Source organism: Manis javanica, chromosome 6, assembly GCF_040802235.1.
Source record: "Manis javanica isolate MJ-LG chromosome 6, MJ_LKY, whole genome shotgun sequence".
Classification (NCBI taxonomy): domain Eukaryota; kingdom Metazoa; phylum Chordata; class Mammalia; order Pholidota; family Manidae; genus Manis; species Manis javanica.
The window spans coordinates 141,521,105-141,541,218 of NC_133161.1; the positions used below are offsets into that span (position 1 = coordinate 141,521,105).

At 44.2% G+C, this 20,114-nt stretch overlaps 2 protein-coding genes, 1 long non-coding RNA gene and 1 other non-coding gene across 4 annotated transcripts in view; all 4 read left to right on the forward strand.

Annotated features, from left to right (window-relative positions):
* The window catches only part of CLMP (CXADR like membrane protein), a 76,925-nt gene extending 64,932 nt beyond the window's left edge, over positions 1-11,993 (forward strand). The window contains 6 exon segments of the mRNA XM_036992605.2: positions 5,950-6,151; positions 6,834-7,001; positions 7,479-7,601; positions 8,145-8,283; positions 8,813-9,057; positions 9,060-11,993. Coding sequence (XP_036848500.1) covers positions 5,950-6,151; positions 6,834-7,001; positions 7,479-7,601; positions 8,145-8,283; positions 8,813-9,057; positions 9,060-9,112 — 930 coding nt within the window. The 3' untranslated portion in view covers positions 9,113-11,993.
* LOC140850024 (uncharacterized) lies at positions 1,316-3,237 on the forward strand. The gene is made up of 2 exons (XR_012132665.1): positions 1,316-2,953; positions 3,042-3,237. It is a non-coding gene; the product is annotated as an uncharacterized lncRNA (long non-coding RNA).
* Positions 11,994-14,685: 2,692 nt separating the features above from the next.
* HSPA8 (heat shock protein family A (Hsp70) member 8) lies at positions 14,686-19,294 on the forward strand. The gene is made up of 9 exons (XM_036992604.2): positions 14,686-14,835; positions 15,511-15,720; positions 16,029-16,234; positions 16,482-16,634; positions 16,728-17,283; positions 17,511-17,713; positions 17,945-18,143; positions 18,347-18,579; positions 18,881-19,294. Exons 2-9 carry the CDS (start codon positions 15,516-15,518, stop codon positions 19,064-19,066), a joined length of 1,941 nt encoding a protein of 646 aa, XP_036848499.1. The 5' UTR covers positions 14,686-14,835; positions 15,511-15,515; the 3' UTR covers positions 19,067-19,294.
* On the forward strand, positions 17,351-17,437 carry LOC118967390 (small nucleolar RNA SNORD14). Its single transcript, XR_005054377.1, has one exon. It is a non-coding gene; the product is annotated as a small nucleolar RNA SNORD14 (small nucleolar RNA).
* Positions 19,295-20,114: the final 820 nt, after the last annotated feature.

The following is a 20,114-nucleotide window of genomic DNA, read 5'->3' on the forward strand; positions in this document are numbered from 1 at the left end:
ATAGGTTTTATCTGATTGGGAGAAAAACAAAAAGCTGTGAGGTGGGACTAAGAAATTACTCAGAAATGGTGCTGGCCACAGCCTGGCACATGAGGTTGGTTGCATTTTAAGGAGTAAGAATAGGCTAGAAATCTCTCCTATGAACTTCCAGGGATGCCCAGCCTCAATGGGAAGCACAATTTTTAATTAGTGAATACAGGACAGCCCGAAAGAACTACCCCATTCTAGCGGGATTGAACTGCAGCTGCCCCAGTTTCAGAGTAAGACATATGTGCCCACCTCATGGATGGCACTCTACAAATATTTATTAAACAGAAAATGGCCCTAAACTAAACAGTTTATTAGAGAGACTAACTTCTTAAGCTCCTTAATCTTTTCACTGGATCATGCTACTTTTTTTTAATGCAAACAGTTAATAATTAGGGAAGTATTTAGTACAGCGCCCAGCACAAAATAAATACCTCATTAACATGTTCATTAAGAACAAAAGCCCTAATGGAATGTATTGCATTGCATTGATGGGTTTTCACTTCTATGTCTAATTCACATTCCCAAGCCCAGAGCCAAGCACTGGGCCTCATTAGCTCAGTGTAGTCGCTAAACGGTCACTGCGCAAAGGAACAATGCCCTTTCACAGACACCTCTTAAGATTCTTACTTTAAGACTGCAGAGTTGGTAGGATAAGAGTCGTTATCCTGATTTTCTTTTAATACATGAGGAAGATTATCCCTTAATTCATCTCCAGAAAATTTGGACTCTATGCCTTTTAGACTTCTAAAGGTCAAGCCCTTCCCCAAGGTGGATTTCAGAGCTAGGATCTCAACTCAGTACTCCCACAGCCAAATCCCTTTCCTTCCCTCTGTCCCCTCCTCCATAGCTTGCTGCTTCTATTGAAAAGAATGCAGAAATTCAAGAGGAAACATCTGTCTGGGGGTAAACACTGGACATGTCATTGAAATCACGCATTTTCTATACTTTCCAGAATATTCCTCAGCGTGAAGCTGATGTTTAGGAGGCACGAGGTGTGCTGTATGCAGGGAATGTAGGCAAGTTTTCAGGCCAGGTTGGGAGAGATGTGACTGGCATGATAAAGAGGGGAATTCGATCTCTTTAAGTTGATCCCCTGCCCCGTCTCCCCTACTCCCTCCTCCCTTAGCATGTGGTCTCACATTTCAACCCACTGAGTCTCTGAGAAAGGAGGAGAAAGAGGAGTTACTATCCAGAGGTGAGGCGGGACCTGTGAGCAAAGCCTGGGCTTGAATGTTCAGCGGAAGAAATCCAAGATCGCAGTCATTTATTTTACTCTGAGGTTGGTGATATTTTACTCTTGAGTTCTCGTCTTTGCAGTTAGATATCTGCTATTCGTATAGCTTCACTTTCCCTTCTCTTTTCTTGGTCTTTTTATTCATGCCCTGAGCGATCTTATCCTCTCTCATGGCTTTAAATACCATCCACATGCTTTTAATTCCTAAATGCACATTCCCAGTCCAGACCTCACCCTAGAACGTCAGACGTGAATCTCTGTTTCCTCCACGCTCCACTGGATGCCTAACAGGTATCTCAGATGTAGTGAGTCCAACACGGAACTCCTGAGTCCCCTCCCCACCCTACACGCTCTGACCCCAAACCTCAGCCCAGTTTCCCCCCTCTTGGCTGGTGGCAGTTCTCTCCTTTCATGAGCTGGATGCAAAAACCTGGTGATAGTTGAACCCTTTGCCTTATACTACAAATACACATTTGAATAGGGTAGTCAGTCAGCTGGGAAGTCTGTTTGGTTCTGTCTTCACAACACAGTCACAATCCAATCACTTCTCTTCACTTCCACTGCTGCCACTCTGGAGGCAGTGCATCTCTTGTCTGATCTTAACTCCAATAGACTCATTTTCCTGTTTCCACTCTTGGCCTCCTACAGCCTATTCTGAAAACATAAATCATATCATGATACTCTTCTGCTCAAAATCCTATTGCAGCCCTTCCATTTCCCTCTGAGTAAAAGCCTGCAGCATCTTTACAACGGGCCTCGAGGCCCTGCCTGATCTGGCCCCACTGCCTGACCTCATCCACTGTTCCGGTACGTTCCAGCTACCTAGGCTCTGCTGTTCCTCAAACATGCCAGGCACCCTTGCACCTAAGGGTCTTTTGCATTGGCTCTTCCCTATTGCAAGAACTCTCTTTCCCCTAGATAGCTCCAAGGCTACTTCTCTATCTCCTTCAGGAGTCTGCTCTAATATCACCCCCCAGTGAGGTCTACCTTGACCCCCAGGCCCACAATCCCCCTTCCTGCTCTATTATTTTTACAGGATTTCACACTGTAAAATGTACCATACAGTGTCCTTCTATGTCTGTTTCCCACCACTAGAATATATGCTCCTCAAGGGCTGGGATTTTTCCATGTTGTGTTTACTGACATCTCCCAAGCACCTGCCACAGGTGCTGGCACATTGTGGAGGCTCAGATTTTGTTGAATAAATGACTGTTGTCTTGGATCTCTTCAGCTCAACACTGAAGTCCAAGCTTTGCTCACATTTCCAGCCTCACCTCTGGATGGCAATTCCTTTTCTGGCTGCTCTCTTCTGTCTCCTAAACATTCTCTGATTGGTCATGCTTACCGATTTGCTGAACATCTTTGAGGAGTTCATTTCGGCCTGCGGGAGCAGCCTAAGGTGATGTCCCGGTGAAGCTTCCCGTTCCCCCTCCACCCCTCATACCAGTCAGAAGGAACTCTCTCCCCAGTGCTCTTCCCTGCAGCCCTTCAGATGCTCTAACTCAGAGACTCTGAGTTCAACCAGGAGACGACCGGTCACCTGCTAAGAGAGGCGGCAGTAGGGGAGAGGGCGCCAGGGAGCAGCTTCAAGGGATGGAACTCCCTCAACCCACCAATAGAGGCTCTCTCCCTAAGCAGCCTGAAAACTGGCCTCTCCCCGCGCCGCCCCCACCCCCGACCGTGCCACAGGTAGGTGCCTCCTGACATCATCTTCATGCTTACAAGTTTTCTGGAGATGAACTAGGATCTAATTTTCCTCCTGTATTAATCTCTGCAGAAACAGAAATTAACCTGTGGGATGCTGATGGTGATGCCCATGTTTCCTGTCCCTAGCAATGCAGATGGCTCCGTTCATAGAGATGCCAAGGAATCTTGAACAAAGAATATAAATCTTTTAGTCCAATTCTTTTATATCATCTTCCTGGTTCCATCATTAATGAGTTAAATAAAATCTGATGAATGTTTATATTCTATGTAGATGATAATCATGATTTTACCTTTTTTTTTTTTTTTAAGTTGCCTTTGTAGGAACTCTAGGAAAGGGAAAAAAAATTTTTTCCCTCCACCTGCCTAGGTTCTCCCACTGGAGAACTCCAAATTACACTGAGAAAAGGCAGTTTTTTGTTTCCTCTTTTTAAAACTTATTTTACATTTTTATTGAGATATAGTTGACATGTAACATTGGTTTTGGGTACACAACAAAGAGGGAGATTGACAAGAGAAAAACAAGAGATGTGTATTAACTTCTGTGCACCGTGTATAGAACACATGGGAGTACCCAGGATGAGTAACTCAAAGGGTAGTTAGGATTTGGGCTCCATAAGCCTAACTTAGCAGGGAAAAGGGAGGGGGAGAAGGGGCACTTACAGAAAAGCAGATGACTTTTGGGAAGGAAAAATGGGCCCCTAGGAGAACAGATGGGAGATATGCTAGTCTGTGACGATGTCTGTCTGCCTAGGTGTGGTGCTGACTTCTGGTGTCCCAGAAGGACAATTAGAATTGCTTGGCAGATGGGGTTTATGACCCAAGTTCTTTTGGGTGGCTCTGCTTTTAGGCAGATAAGGGATTCCAGAAACTCAAATGCCTTCAGCTGAAGTTAATTCTTAGGCATATGCAAAATGGCACATTTGGGGATGGCATGTCCAAGTCCCCAGCAACATTAACTTACATTATTATGTAGAATAGATTGGAGAAGACACATGTAGAGTGGACAGGCAGCTGGATATATGCAATTGGATCCCAAAATATGTTAGGATAAAGATAAGGATATGAGAATTACAACAATAGTGTTGTTGGTTGAAATGAGGGGGCAAAAATACTGAAAATGTTTTAAGCTTATTACCAGTTGGAGTGTTTATTTTCTCTTACTTGCTTCTCCCCCAGTTCTTTCCCCCACAGGACTGTGAGGTCCTCAGGGTAGGAACTGTGTCTTATTCCTGCTTGCTTTCCAGTGCCCATGACAGTACCAGGAATATGAGGTCCATAAATATAGACAGAGAATATTTGAAGAAAAAGAATATAGATAGACAGGAGAAAAGACTTTTTTTCAGAGAGATGGTGAGGGAAAATGGATGATACTGACGTGTTCTGATAAAATGGAGAAAGACTTGATGGACATATTATAGGATGGCTTCAGATCTTTTCAGGAAAGCATTTGGTGAGTTACACAGCATTATGGGGGTCAAGGGTGTGAGTAGAGTGAAGCCATTTGGAACAGCTGCTGCCAGAAATGAGCTCGGGAGACTCCCATTTGCTTGTGTACCTTTTTTTAGTGCTGTTCTGTGTATTTGGAACATGTCTGCAGCCCTCTCCACCCTGCCTCTATCGTCTCTTGGTCAGCTCATCTTTCAAAGCCTAACTCAAATGCCATCAACTTTTCTGGGACATTCCTTCTAGTAGTATTTCAAGTTAATCATTCCTTATTGTATGTTCATATTTCTTTCCTTGCTAATCCCATTAGATTATAGATTAGTAGAAGACAAGAAGAGGGTTTTACTCATCTGCTGAGCCTCCTCCTTATCTGATGGGAGGCAGTCAAACATTCCATCAATGTTTGCTGACAGTTAATTCAAATGAGTTTAAGAACATGACTGCTGAGTGGCAGGACAAATACAGCTGGCCATCTTGGGGGACTAGGTCAGCATGCTTTCTGTGACTAATACGTGTGAGGTGATGGGCTAAGGCAAGCAGAAAGGGTTCAAAAACCAGAGGTTGTGATTTTTTTTTTTTTTTTTTTGGTCCTGTTGGGGAAATCTAAACTCTGGTCTCCCTATCTGGGAAAACAAAGGCATGAAGCTCATGTGTAGTTTATGAAAGGAAAGCACACAATTCTTTCTCACATTTTATTAATCCTCAGTGAAGCCAAAAAAATAGGAAAGCTGAATGATGAAGCCTGGCTCCGTATCAGACCTGCATTTTAACCATTAACTTCTTTTCCTCAGTTCTTCTAATCCCTTCCACTGGACGCTAACCTTTTGTAAGAACAAAACAAATCCATTTCTTAGTTCCACTTTTTGTCCTTCATTTCCAAACTCTTAAAGAGGAATGAAATGAGTGGCGGTAGGAAAAGGAAGCAGGAGATACCGCAGTATAGCCGAACAGTGGGCTAGATGGCTTTAGATGGATGTGTTCAAATGCAAGTTCTGCTATGAAATGGGGATGACTATTTGGAAAAATTAGGAGAAATACATGTAAAAGCAGTTGGCACAAGTTTAGTGTACTTTGAATATATCACATGCAAGAGGTGGAAAATCAAAAGTTAGAAAGGGTATATGGGGGACAGGTAAGTCTCTCCCATCCTAATTCTGTTTTCTCAATTCTCCTTAGAGCCAACTCTTGATTCCAAATGATCGTACATTTCCTTCTTGAATTAGCTTGTGACCTTGAGCGTGTAACTCAAATTTAAAATCCCTTTAAAATGACATGGTTCTGAGCACTTAATGAAACAATGACTACTTTATATTAAAATGTTACACAAATATGAGGTGTCACTATTCTTACAAGAAGGAAAGCCTAGACAAACAATGTATTTTGTAACTCTAGAATAGGGGTCTTTTGGACCCTTAGAATCAGCCCAGGCTTGACTACTTTGCTCCATTAGCAGTGTCCCCTTTCCTCATCTTGACATCAGCAGGAAGGGAGGCAGAAAGCCACATTGCTTGACCCTTCCTTGGTCTGCCCTGCAGGTGATCACATACTCCAGCCGTCACGTCTACAATAACTTGACTGAGGAACAGAAGGGCCGAGTGGCCTTTGCTTCCAACTTCCTGGCAGGAGATGCTTCCCTGCAGATTGAGCCTCTGAAGCCCAGTGATGAGGGCCGGTATACCTGCAAAGTGAAGAATTCAGGGCGCTATGTGTGGAGCCACGTCATCTTAAAAGTCTTAGGTAAGATAGGGTGCCAAGGTAAATGTCTACATCTTAAGTCTTCTGCAAGGGATAGCCAGTGCATCATAGTGGCACAAAACTTCTTGTTCAGTATTTTTTACTATATATTCAGAGGTCACCTAGTCCAGTTCCCTGGAAAGAAGTGTGTATGTTCAGTATTTTAGCCATAGTGAAAGAAAAAACTATCACAATTCCCCATGGTAGCCCAATATAAAATTTAAATATCCTCTAATATTTAAATGATATCCTTATATTTAAATCTCTCAGATATGATTCAAATCTATTTGTTTTTAGACAGAAAGAGGTACTAAGTTCTGTTTAACTGCTTCCAAGTTAGTTAAGTTCTGTCCATCTCAGTGTTAGTAAAATCACACTCAACTTCCCTGCAATTTCCAATTACGTAAGTTTCTCCTTGAAAAGTGATGTGGGAGTTCCTGAGGGAGCCAGTGAAAATTACAACAGCACTAGTGGAAGGAGCTAGACCTGGATGTGTGTGTGTGCAGGGGATGGAGGTGGCTGTATTTCTGGGGGTGGTAGAAAGCGTGACCAGGTAGCAAAAGGCTGTTGAATCCCCATGCAAAAGGTGTACATAAGGAATGGCTGCTGAAAAGAACAGGACTCAAGTTCTCCCACTGAATCTGGTAACTGAGAATCTTTGGATTTCTTTCTTTTTTTCTGCCAGTGAGACCATCAAAGCCCAAGTGTGAGCTGGAAGGAGAGCTGACGGAAGGAAGCGACCTGACTCTGCAGTGTGAGTCATCCTCGGGCACAAAGCCCATTGTGTATTACTGGCAGCGAATCCGGGAGAAGGAAGGAGAGGATGAACATCTGCCTCCCAAATCTAGGATTGGTAAGGCATCTCTCTACCGTCCATGGAGACGACAGGACCGTACTCTTTCAATGAATTCCAAACCTGGTTTGGCCAGCAACTCACCATGACCCTGAATACACTGCTGAACCTTTCTGCACTTCCATTTTTCATCCATAAACTGGGACAGAAAAATCTGTTTTTTCTTTCCTCAAATGTTACGGGAAAGTGGTAGAAGAGATTAGGAAGAAATGTACTATATAAGCCCATTGTATCTAATTATTGTGTTTAGTATCCCCTAACTATTCACAATCTTTTGTAACATTTGAGGATACACTACAATTTAAAAGAATGTTCCCTTTTCTTCCCACATTCCAAACAGGGATCTATTCTCTCTCTATTCTCTCATTCCTACCAAACTTTATTAGAGAATCTGAGGTCAGTGATGCAATGAAGTAAACAAAAAATACAGACCATGTCACCAAGGCAATTTACAGTCATTCTTCCTGTATTGTGTAGACTACAACAACCCTGGGCGTGTTCTGCTGCAGAATCTCACTATGTCCTCCTCTGGACTCTACCAGTGCACAGCAGGCAACGAGGCTGGGAAGGAAAGCTGTGTGGTGCGCGTGACTGTACGGTGTAGGTATCCAAAAGGCTCGAAAGGCTCGTCTTTGTTTTTGCATTGTGGGTCAGTGTGAAACATTTTTATTCACAAGAAAGAATGAGGTCAAAGTCACAATCTTCATTTCCAGAAGGACATGGCTATCACTAAAATAAATACAGTAGTCCCAAGAACCATCCCCCAGTTGTAGCTAACTTTGTATTTACTAACGTGTGGATTTACCAACCCCCTAAAAAAATGTATATCCAGAAGGGGACCAAATGGAGATTTCCTTTATAAATGTAGATTTCCCTTACAAAAGGGTAACTTCTGCTCTTCGGAGCTTCCTCTGCGTCTGTTTTCTCTAAAATAATCCTAATGTCAAAGAGGCATACTTTGGGGTGACCTATTCCCTATCCTTATCCTTCAATATCTAGAGGGAGTCATAACAGCAAGAGAAGGTAAACGGGGAACTCAGGAAGATAAAAATCTGGAAAAATTCATCCTGTCCTGAGCTTATAAATTCATGATTTCCTAGCTGATGATTGGTTTTACTTCTGCTTTTGCTTCTGAGAAAACAGATGCCCAAAGCATTGGCATGGTCGCAGGAGCAGTGACAGGCATGGTGGCTGGAGCCCTGCTGATCTTCCTCTTGGTGTGGCTGCTGATCCGAAGGAAAGACAAAGGGAGATATGAGGAGGAGAGACCCAATGAAATTCGGTAACCCTCATCCGAAATCCGCTCTTCTACTAGGCTTCCTTTCTAGGGCTAGCTGCACGTGACCGGCCAACAAAAATATCCTGTTTCTTCCTAACCATGAATTTGTTAGGTTTATTCTGTTAGGTATAGAGTTCCAGCCCAGAGACAGAAGGTCTGGTTTACCTTGACTTTACTGTGAAATCATCCTCAGCAGACACTTAAAAGATCAACTTTACACGACCTCCGATTCACCTCTATTTATACAGGGAATATGCTGAAGAACGGGCCTAGCTTCTGTGCCTTGGAAGTAGACGTAGACAAACCCCCAGTCAAGGGAGTGCAGTCTAGACCTTCCCCGTGGCTGACCCCTGGGCTGACAGACATAAATGTATTTGAGCTAAGCAGTAAGTCTCAGGGAAAGGGAGTCCCATTTCCCTCAATGGCGGCCTCCCAGTGGTTATCACTGGAGGTTTACCGCCGAGGCGCTTATTGGGAAATCAGGAAGCAACCAGTCCTGCCAGTATTAACACTGATGTTTTCTCCTCTCCAGGGAAGATGCTGAAGCCCCGAAAGCCCGCCTCGTGAAACCTAGTTCCTCCTCCTCCGGCTCCCGGAGCTCCCGCTCTGGCTCCTCCTCCACTCGCTCCACAGCGAACAGTGCCTCCCGCAGCCAGCGGACACTGTCCACCGAGGCGGCCCCCCAGCCAGGGCTGGCCACCCACACGTACAGCCTCGTGGGGCCCGAGGTCAGAGGTTTTGAACCAAAGAAAGACCACCATGCTTCCCTGACCAAAGCAGAACCCCACCCAGCTTGAGCCCCAGATACAGCAGAGCCTCAGGAACTGTCTGAATCAGAGTGGACTGACCCCCATGTTTTCCTAGGACTCAGGATTTAGGACTGTTCTAGCCATTGGCACTCAGTCACCAGCCACACAGCCCCCAAACCAGATGAGAGGTTCCTTTAAGTAGCAGTGAGCATTGCATGGAACAGATTCAAATGAGCACTTATATGACAACAAACAAGGAAAAGGCTGTAAGCTGATCATCTCCAAAAGGGCATTTCATTGTGTCTGCAGACCAGAGATCCAAATCTGTGTTGCTGACCAGGACCTGTGGTAGAAAAGGTTGGGGAAAGGGGAAATGAACACACTTAAAACTTCTCACCTGAGATGTTTTGTACCAATACTTTGATTCGCCATTGTCAAGAAGAAATAAGGTGGTGTTCATAAATATTCTATGCATTTCTCAACCTACTGAATAATTGTGATTGTTCACAAACAGAACCCACAGCCTTATATCACACCTGTCTGCACCATGTACTGGGGCTTACTGCTTCAAAGAAACTTCAAAAAGGAGACATGTCTCTTCTATTCTGACTTGATTTTGCTTACCACAAAATTTGGATATTAACTTCAAGAGTATTTGAAATAGTGGGAGATGGAGACGAATGACTGAGTTTCTCCCATTCTGTCTACTACTAATCTTCCTACTTACATTGAACCATAGAACTAAAAAAGGAGTCCAAAATGTGCAACAAGGGACTGTAAACAACTTTCCATCGTTTTGATGTTCAGAGAGTCACTGATGAATATAAAATATATATACTGGAACAGTTGTGGGCTTTCCCTCAAATCAGATGTCTCTTTAAGGCCTTCCCTGCTGGATCTCTGGAGCAGGAAAACATGTACCACATGTCATTTAACAACGTCTGTACAAAGAAATCTTCTAGAGTAAACCAGATCTTTAAAAGACGCTGAAAAATCATCTGACATACCATTCGTTCTATTCTCTTCTTTCTGAGAACATAGGAAACCAGAATTTCAAGATTGACTAGACTAGACCAGTTTTCTCTTAATATGTCAAGGCGTGGAGTAAGAAAATTTAGGATGGCACCAAACTTGGAGCTTCTTCCATTTCCTTCATTTTAGGAGAAGGATGTGAACCTGGAACTTTTGATGATTCTAGGCCTCAAGTTATCAAAAAGATCAGAGACTGCCAACATTTTATAATGGCACTGCAAGTATGTCATGATCATTTCCTCCTGACAGGTTGAGACTGAGAGAAATTTGTTATTTTTCCAGCTAAGCCTCTAAGAAGTCTAGGTCTGGGCTGGAAAGAAAGGGAAATAACAGGTAAGAGTTGGTGAGGACAGGTGGTATATGACAGGAGAGGGTTGGTTAGTGACTGTTGTTAACACTGTAATTGTCAGCATCTTGGAATTAGTAGAGATGATTCACCAGGATAGCTATCAGAAGAGCTGATTCATAGAAGAAAGGTGTCTGAGAATAAAAAGCAGCCACTCCCAATTACAGTAACTTGCCTTTTTAGTAGTTTTGACTAATCTGCCGGTCAAAATCATTCTATGGCAAGGATGCTAAACCCGAAATCGCCCTTCAAGGATCCTACTGCAAATGTCAACAGATCACCATTTGTAAAGCAAAATATTTGTTATTAAAAGGACAGCAGGACAAGGAAAGGGAAAAGTAATGCTGAATATGGTGATGAAAGCAGTTTCTAAATTGGGAATCAGATGCTTAAAGGGGAAAGACTGATCTGGGATTTTGCCTCATTTCCCTGGTTTTTCATTTCTACATTTAACCTCACACTAGAACCCTCATACAGTGCAAATGTATTACCTTCTAAAATCCTTTAAGAAATAGGGGTTTATCCCTGGGTGAAAGTTTTAATCCGAATTTTGTCTTCCTCTAAAAAAAAAGGGAAATGAGAGACACAGAGGAAGTAAAGAATGTCTGCTATCAGTTTAAGAGGGCTGGCATATTTGGAATGTTTCTTACACTAGCACTGCCTCATTGTACGATACAACTCTTACTTAACACCACTTTTCTTATTCTTCCGATAGTGTGGTATCTAGTTAACAAGTCACTTCTGCTATGTAATTCTGAGAAGTGTAATTTCTAGAGTACCCGAGCCAAACAAGTGTAGCAGGGAGGCTGCAGCCACACCATCACAAGCGACCTGCTCTTAGCACTAGTTACTCCCTCTGAACCTAAGGTTCCCCACCTAAGCCTTCAAAAGAAGAGATCCGTCCCTTACACGCAACAGAGGTTTAGATCATTTAAACCTGTTAGTTATTAGAAGACCAAAACACCAGCTGAATATCCAGATTATTTTGGGAACCTATTCACACTGGAAATATACAAAAATTTTTCACCTAAAATCTGAGAAGTCCTAAGGAATTGAAGATTCTGAGAACAGGTGCTGGAGTTTTAGCAACAACAGTGCACTTCTCTTTGAGTCAGTCTTTTGGGTCCAGATATGAGTTTTTCATTTCAAACGAAATGGGCTTAAAATAGTTTGAGCCACTTTTGGTTTCAAACCACATTCCATTAACTTGCAAGTCAAATAAATTTAATTCTTTAATATGAAACAGAAAGGATAAAATAACTAAACGGTCGGAGGAAAAATGTTTGTAGGAAGAAGACACTGATGATATGGACGGTTAGAGAATAACCACTTCAACAAAAGACGTAAACCAGACCTAAGTGTGTGAAATATGAATTTGATGCCTTTGTTGTTACACTATGTAAAAAGTTTCAGAATTACCATTGCAAAAAGACATGTAATTTTTCTTTATTTCTGATGTTAAGCTGTTTATATTTCAATTTTAACTTTTAAATTGCCTTGTTATTGGGACTGTTTGATCACAAAAACCAAATATTTATTACAGATGCATCTGTATCAGCAATTAAAAAATAAATAAGTAAACGTGATATTGTAGGGGAGGCTGAAGCTTATATAACCTGTACTGGAAATGTATTAGCTTGCTGCCAACTGGAGAACAGGAAAACTCAGATTTAATATGATCTATTATATCTTGATTTCAGTCACAAATATACCAAGTACTATTTTTTCACAAGGCAGTATGCTAAGCAGTACTGCAGATACCAAATTATGATAGAGTTCCTGCCCTTAAGGACTTTATCAAAGTAACAACATTTACTAAGTAAGTATTTTACGCCAAGGTGAAATGCCAAAAGAAAAGTACACGCTGAGGGGTTCAGATAAATCTGAAAAAAGAAGTGAACACTAAGAGATTCAAATAAATCTGAATAAAAATTCTCAGAATTAAATGGGGTAACATGTGCTGGGCATGTGACAGGCACTCAAAAATGTTTATCATGACCCCATTCCCCATTAAGGAATCCTAGGCTTCATATTTCTCCTCTGCAGTCCCATGCAACCAAACTTTAATTTTAAATCCCCAATGTCTCTGAAACCCTGTGTAAATAATTAAAGAGGTGGAGACAGGACTTTCATCATATTGGGCTTTCATTGTGTAAAACTGTGAATCATTCTATTCGTAAGAGCAGAGTTCAAGTCCTAGAATGCATTTTCAGAGTGACCGGAAACTGAGGTTATCTGTTCTTCCTTTAATCACTGCTATTAGGTGGAATACCCAAAACCAGTGGATTTGGGCCTCTGTTCTATTTTCCACCGGTTCAGTGGTTAAAATGTAGATAGTTCATAAGTTAGTTATAAAAGCTGCAAAATGTTGGGAATTGTTCAGAAATTGTACTTAATATTTTGGGTGAGAAAAGAAAAGCTGCGGCTACCAAAAAAAAATTGAAAGGAGCCTCCTATAATACACATCTTCCTTCCCCTTTCTGTAAGTGGAGCTGCTACGTGTTTCTGGAAAGGAAATCACACTACAGCGTTAACTATAAAACAGTCAGCTAATTATCTTTCCACAAGTAACACCTCTGAACCTCATTTTTCTCCTAATACTAGGATGACGAGTAAGTAGCTCTGAGACTGGTTTTCATTACATGAGATAACAAATGAAAGCACTTTGTACGTTATAAAAGCATCATATATAATTCACTTCTTGGAAGATGGGAGAAATTAAGTACATGCCCCCATGGATTCAAGACATTTCCTATCAAAAGACAAATATGGAAAGAAAATTCTTCCTCTATACGTTTAAACCTGTCTCTAGGCTTTACTGGCCTTGACAGGGACAGGGTGTCCTCAACGCTTCCGCCCACCTTGTTGGAGGCGCTGTCCGGAGACCTTTTTAATTCCAACCACCACTGCAAGTTGACAGGTAGTCTTTTCTTTTCACGTTTCTGCCCACTTTACTAGAAATATGCCCATGGAATAGTAATATTAAGCTATCCTGCCTGTTTGCAAAAACGTATGGGAAAAGGTACTGAAAACGGCTCTCAGAATGACAAGGCCTCAAATACCTGTCACCTTGCAGCACAATTTCAGATTCTAGGTGCTGCTGTTCGTGCGCTCGATCGGTCCGATTTTCAAAGCTTCTCTACATGGTCACTTGTTTAGTTTTTGAGAAAAATCAAGACAAAAAAGATACTACCTCATGTTACTGAAGATAAAACTCAGAAAACTTAAGTCAAGGGCATGAGGCTATCGGAACCTAGGTTCCCAGTGCCTGGTTTTACCTATACGGAAAAATTCTCCACCTTTTCTAATACGGATAAGTGAGAAATGCGGGGCCTGGGCGGGTGGAGGAGCTGCGCCCAGAAGCCAAGGGGTTCTCGTCGCGAGGCGGGCAGTGGCGGGGGAGTCCGGGCTCAGGGAAGCGGGTTCGGCCGTTTACTTCGCTAAGGGACCGGACACACTGTCGGAACTCGCCCAACGTCCGCGCCGGAGGCCGCCGATCGCCCGCTGCCCTAGTGAACGGTGGGCTCTGGAGCCTGCCTGGCTCTCCCCTCCCGCCCCGCGGCGGCCGAGCGGCTCCCTCCAGTCCCAAATCTGGGTGCCCCCGGACGGTTGCATTAGCAGCGCCCGGCAGGGCGGTGGGGGTGCGAAACCTTCGCCCCGCCCTCCAGGGGCAGCCCTAGCCCAAAATACACTCTCTGCGTAGCGTGGGTATATGAAAACCGGGGCAAAGGGGCCTAGAGGATCGTCTACAGCGCCGGAGGATTGACGGGAACCGAGTGCGGACCCTGGTCGGGGGAGGGGCACGACAACCTTCGCGGCCATTTTGTCCTCATTCCACTTCCGTTTTCTCTCCCGGGCTTCCCGGTCCGGACCCCGCCCTTCAGGCTCGGCGGCATCCGTCCTCCCATACCGCACGGATCCAGATCGCAGCTACCGCTGCTGTCATTGGCTGTTTCCAAGTTTGCCCGCCCCTATTCCTCCTCCTTCCGTCCTGCCCCGCCCGCGCTTTTGGGGAGCGCATGCGCAGAGGCGGGCGCGCCCTCTCCGGTGGCCTGAGGTGACTGAGGACTCCCGCGCGCGGGCTATCTGGGCCCCACCCTCCCTCCCTGTCTCTGGCCGTCCGGGAAGCGGGGGCGAGAATGAAAGTTCCAGAACGCTGCGGTGAGTGCGTCATCGCGAGGAGGAGCGGGATGGGGCGGGAGGGGGCGAGGCCGAGAGGTAGAGCCGGGTTAGTCATTGGGGCTTGTAGAGCGGCCGCACGCCCATTGGTCAAGGACGTATGATGGGCAGCCGGCAGGGGTGGGTCCCTTCTGGAAGGTTCTGAGGCAGGGTATAAGAGACAGAGTGGCGGGCGGAAACCGGTCTCATTGAACGCGGCGGTAGTCTATTAGGTTGCTGTATTTTCTCTGAGCCGAGCTGACACTCCAGGTAAGGCTTCTGCTCTAAGCCCATGGCACAATCTTGGGTGTGTTTCCCGCGTTAAACGTCTTTGCGGCGGCCCGGAGGTTTCGGAGCCTGTAACGCAGACGGCGCGCGGCGATCCTCCTGCCCCGATCGGTGGCAGCGGCCCGGTGCTGCTACGGCGGGGAGCGGGCCGGGGCCGCATCCGCGCTCGGCGTGCGGAAGTGAGCGAGCGCCTTGGAACTGGCCGTTCCTTGGCTCCCTTCCGAGACGGGCTGTTCCTACAGCACCACCCGTAGAAAGGGAAGCCGCTATGGGCGCCTCCCAAGATGGAGGGGGGTTCTGAGCGCGTTCAGCCGGGCGTGTTATGTACCTCCGGGAGCACGGGGTCGTGGGGATGGGGGAGACGGGGCGCCGGGCTGGAGACCATGTGCTCCGCCGTGTCGCGCACCCTCCGGGCCAGCGCTCTCTCAGCCGGGGAGGGCTCCGCTGCGGTTGGCACGGCCACCTCCACTGCAGCTTTATTCGCTGCGACCCTCGCCCGCCCTCGTGCTTTTCAGATAAGCGCAGTGCTTCTGGGGGGGATGCTAAGTATCGTTTTCTTGGCCAGGCTGGTCGTGCTTTGATAATCTGACTAGAGAAACAATCTGTTTTTAAGTGTTGAGTCGGTTTATAGAACTCGGACTGCATTTTTTTCCACAGCAACTATGTCTAAGGGACCTGCCGTTGGCATTGATCTTGGCACCACCTACTCTTGTGTGGGTGTCTTCCAGCACGGGAAAGTGGAAATAATTGCCAATGATCAGGGAAACCGAACCACCCCAAGTTATGTCGCCTTTACTGATACCGAACGATTGATCGGTGATGCTGCCAAGAACCAAGTTGCAATGAACCCCACTAACACGGTTTTTGGTAAGCTGCTAATGGAAGATTTGGCATGAATTAAAGTGGCAGCATGTAATTTGAGAAACTGTCGAACGTAAGGCAGCCATGAAAGCCCTGAGAATAAAAGCTTAAGTAACTTTATAGTTACGGTAATAATTTGAGGTATCTCTGCGTGCCAGGGAAAAAACTTAGGCTATACAGAAGTCAGATGCATTTACTATGGCCTTGGGTTGATAGGCATTTAGTCTTGTTATTTGAGTAGTGTTGGTGGACTGGGAGGTTTTTATTGGAAAACTCAAGGTAACGAGATGTTTGCATTTGGTAACCTTTTACAGATGCCAAGCGTCTTATAGGACGTAGATTTGATGATGCAGTTGTCCAATCAGATATGAAGCATTGGCCCTTCATGGTGGTGAATGATGCTGGCAGGCCCAAGGTCCAAGTGGAATACAAGGGAGAGACAAAAAGTTTCTATCCGGAGGAGGTGTCATCTATGGTTTTGACAAAGATGAAGGAAATTGCAGAAGCTTATCTAGGGAAGGTGAGTGGTGCACAATAGTGCTGGAGATTACAGCCAATCAGTACCAGGTTCCCTGACAAATGGGGAATTTTGACCAGGAGTACAGTTAAAACAGCTATCAAACCTCGGTGACAATACCATTTTTTTCACTGGGTTTCTGTAATTGCTGTACCTGAAGTGCATGCCCAAGGAGACAGTAATCATGGGGCTGCTGACGTTTACCAGATGACTATCAGAGTTTGACTTTAACCGTTTTTCTTATTCCCAGACTGTTACCAATGCTGTTGTCACTGTACCTGCTTATTTCAATGACTCTCAGCGTCAGGCAACCAAAGATGCTGGAACTATTGCTGGTCTCAATGTACTCAGGATCATCAATGAGCCAACTGCTGCTGCTATTGCTTATGGCTTAGACAAAAAGGTATGGGCTGTTTGTGATGCATATGTAAGTTATAGGTGGATTCAAGCCATCAGAAATTTGACCAGAGTAATTGTTTTCTGATTTAATTTGCAGGTTGGAGCTGAAAGGAACGTGCTTATCTTTGACTTAGGAGGTGGCACTTTTGATGTGTCCATCCTCACTATTGAAGATGGAATCTTTGAGGTCAAATCTACAGCTGGAGACACCCACTTAGGTGGAGAAGATTTTGACAACCGAATGGTCAACCATTTCATTGCCGAGTTCAAGCGCAAGCATAAGAAGGACATCAGTGAGAACAAGAGGGCTGTCCGTCGTCTCCGCACTGCTTGTGAGCGGGCTAAACGCACGCTCTCTTCCAGTACCCAGGCCAGTATTGAGATTGACTCACTCTATGAAGGAATTGATTTCTATACCTCCATTACCCGTGCCAGGTTTGAAGAACTCAATGCTGACCTATTCCGTGGCACTCTGGATCCCGTGGAGAAAGCCCTGCGGGATGCTAAGCTAGACAAATCCCAGATCCATGATATTGTCCTAGTAGGTGGTTCTACCCGAATCCCCAAGATTCAGAAACTTCTGCAGGACTTCTTCAATGGAAAAGAGCTGAATAAGAGCATCAACCCTGATGAGGCTGTTGCTTATGGTGCCGGTAAGAATCCCATTATCCTGGTAAATCAGTTCTAACAGGTGGCCTTTTCCCAGGGCCCACGACAGACTCGCTGTGATGAATGATCCTTAAACATTCGTAGTTTCCACCAAAAGCTTAGCTAATGATGGCCCAACTTCCTTGGATGTCTGAGCGATAGATAATTTGGTAGTAAGATAAGTTGTTAGGCTTCTTTTTTTTTTTTAATTACTGGCTTCCTTTTATTCTAGCTGTCCAGGCAGCCATTCTGTCTGGAGACAAATCTGAAAATGTTCAAGATTTGCTGCTGTTGGATGTCACGCCTCTTTCCCTTGGCATTGAGACTGCTGGTGGGGTCATGACAGTCCTCATCAAGCGCAATACAACCATTCCTACCAAGCAGACACAGACCTTCACTACCTACTCTGACAACCAGCCTGGTGTGCTCATTCAGGTATGTTTTTATATTCATGTAAGATCCTATGAACACTGGGGGAAGACTTGTTCCTGCTGTGATGATTGACTGTAAAATCATTCGTAGTTTCCACCAGAAGTCATCTTGTGTTGGCCAGTTCCTTCCTTGGATGTCTGAGCGATCAGTCTTACCTAACTAATGTTTGGACAAATCTAGAACAAGAATAGTCAGTAGCCTTTGTAATTGCCCAGTAATCTCTTTCCTACCAAGGTTTATGAAGGTGAGCGTGCCATGACCAAGGATAACAACCTGCTTGGCAAGTTCGAACTCACAGGCATACCACCTGCCCCTCGTGGTGTTCCTCAGATTGAAGTCACTTTTGACATTGATGCGAATGGCATCCTCAATGTCTCTGCTGTTGATAAGAGTACAGGAAAAGAGAACAAGATCACTATCACTAACGACAAAGGTAAGTTTAGGCACAACTTTGAATATATGGTACTGTTACCTAGTATTTATAACTTGGGTCATAATGGTTCTGTTCTTCTAAACATTCCTGCCCAAGGGTATTAAGCCAGATGATTATTCTTAATTTCTTAATGGAATTGCAGTGTAATAGGTAATAGAGTATGAGTATTAATCATGCTTAAATTTATTGATTAAACTTCCCAGGGCGTTTGAGCAAGGAAGACATTGAGCGCATGGTCCAGGAAGCTGAGAAATACAAAGCTGAAGATGAGAAGCAGCGGGACAAGGTGTCTTCCAAGAATTCACTTGAATCTTATGCATTCAACATGAAAGCAACAGTTGAAGATGAAAAACTTCAAGGGAAAATCAATGATGAGGATAAGCAGAAAATTCTTGACAAGTGTAATGAAATTATCAACTGGCTTGATAAAAACCAGGTCTGTAATTACTACTTAAAATTGAGGGTGAGGTGCTAGGGCTTTAGCAAAAGTTAAGGTAGATGGATTTACAAACTTGGGTCACAATGATGAATGGTCCAGACATTCGCGGTTTCCACCAGAATCACCAGATGTTGGCATGTTCCTTCCTTGGATGTCTGAGTGGCCCAAATTTCATGTATAGTCAAGACTTAAATATTACCACTGCAGTTTTCTTGTCTAGTGCCTTAGCAGATTCTATCAGGCTTAAAGATAACTAAGTAATTTGAAAATTTGTAATAAGGTATTTTTTTCCTTTCAGACTGCAGAGAAGGAAGAATTTGAACATCAACAGAAAGAGTTGGAGAAAGTCTGCAACCCCATCATTACCAAGCTGTACCAGAGTGCAGGGGGCATGCCAGGAGGAATGCCTGGGGGCTTCCCTGGGGGTGGAGCTCCTCCATCTGGAGGTGCCTCCTCTGGGCCTACCATTGAAGAGGTTGATTAAGCCAACCTGAATAGAATTTAGCATTGTTCCACACAAAACATTGAAGGACCCAAATTTGTAGCAGTTTTAAATGGCAGTTTTTAAGTTAAGCTGCTAAAGTTAACTGGGCATTCTTGATACTTGAATATATGCACAGGGAAAGGAAATAACATTGCACTTTATAAGCACTGTATATTATAAGTGGAAAATGCAATGTCTTAAATAAAATTATTTAAAATTGGCAAAAAATTGTCTGACTCCATGCTTTATAAGGGCAGCAGATAGCATTTGTTTTGGGGGTGCTGGAGCCCATTGAATCACACAAAACTATCTGGGTCTGAAGGTGTTTGAACTTAGACAAATGACCGAGGAAGATTTTTAATGTTTGGCTTTTTGGCATCAGGCAATTACTATTTAAGTGCTCAATCTGAACTTCAAATAGCAGTAATGGAAATCTCACAGTTGGGCAAAACTTGGGAAGTACAAATAGGAATTCAAAACATTTTACTATCTAGATCACAAATGCGAGGGTTCAGTTACAGCTACTCTGAGCAAGAGAATAGCCAGAATTCAGTGTGCATAGAATTGTGAACCTATGGGAGTACAAAGGTGACAGCTAAGTACAGGTAGTGTCTCTTAAGCCTCTGTTTTCTATGGGTAGGTTTTACTATTCTCAAGGGCTGGGTTATAATGCAGAACTGGCTATTAGGTCAAGATCCTTCACACCCTTGAACTAAAGGCAAAAAGCATTGAGCCTTTAATTTTGATGTCCAACTTAACAACCTTAACTCAGATGAGCTTAAGGCTAGAGGTGTAGAAGGTGGGCTTGAGTGCAGTCTTTACCAAATCTACAGTGGACTGCTTTTTAGATAACTGCTTTGGAGCAAAGAACTGTATTGGTCTCTGGTGCTTTCCTGGGTTACTGTCATTAATGAACTTAAGATCCAGGTTTTAGCAAACTGTTCAGCTGCATGTTAAAGGTGCTCTCTCTTGGAATCAGTCCTGTGAAACAATTGGGTGTGTCACTGCCCTGGTGGGTCTGTTTAAAGCATGAAACATGGGTAAAGGT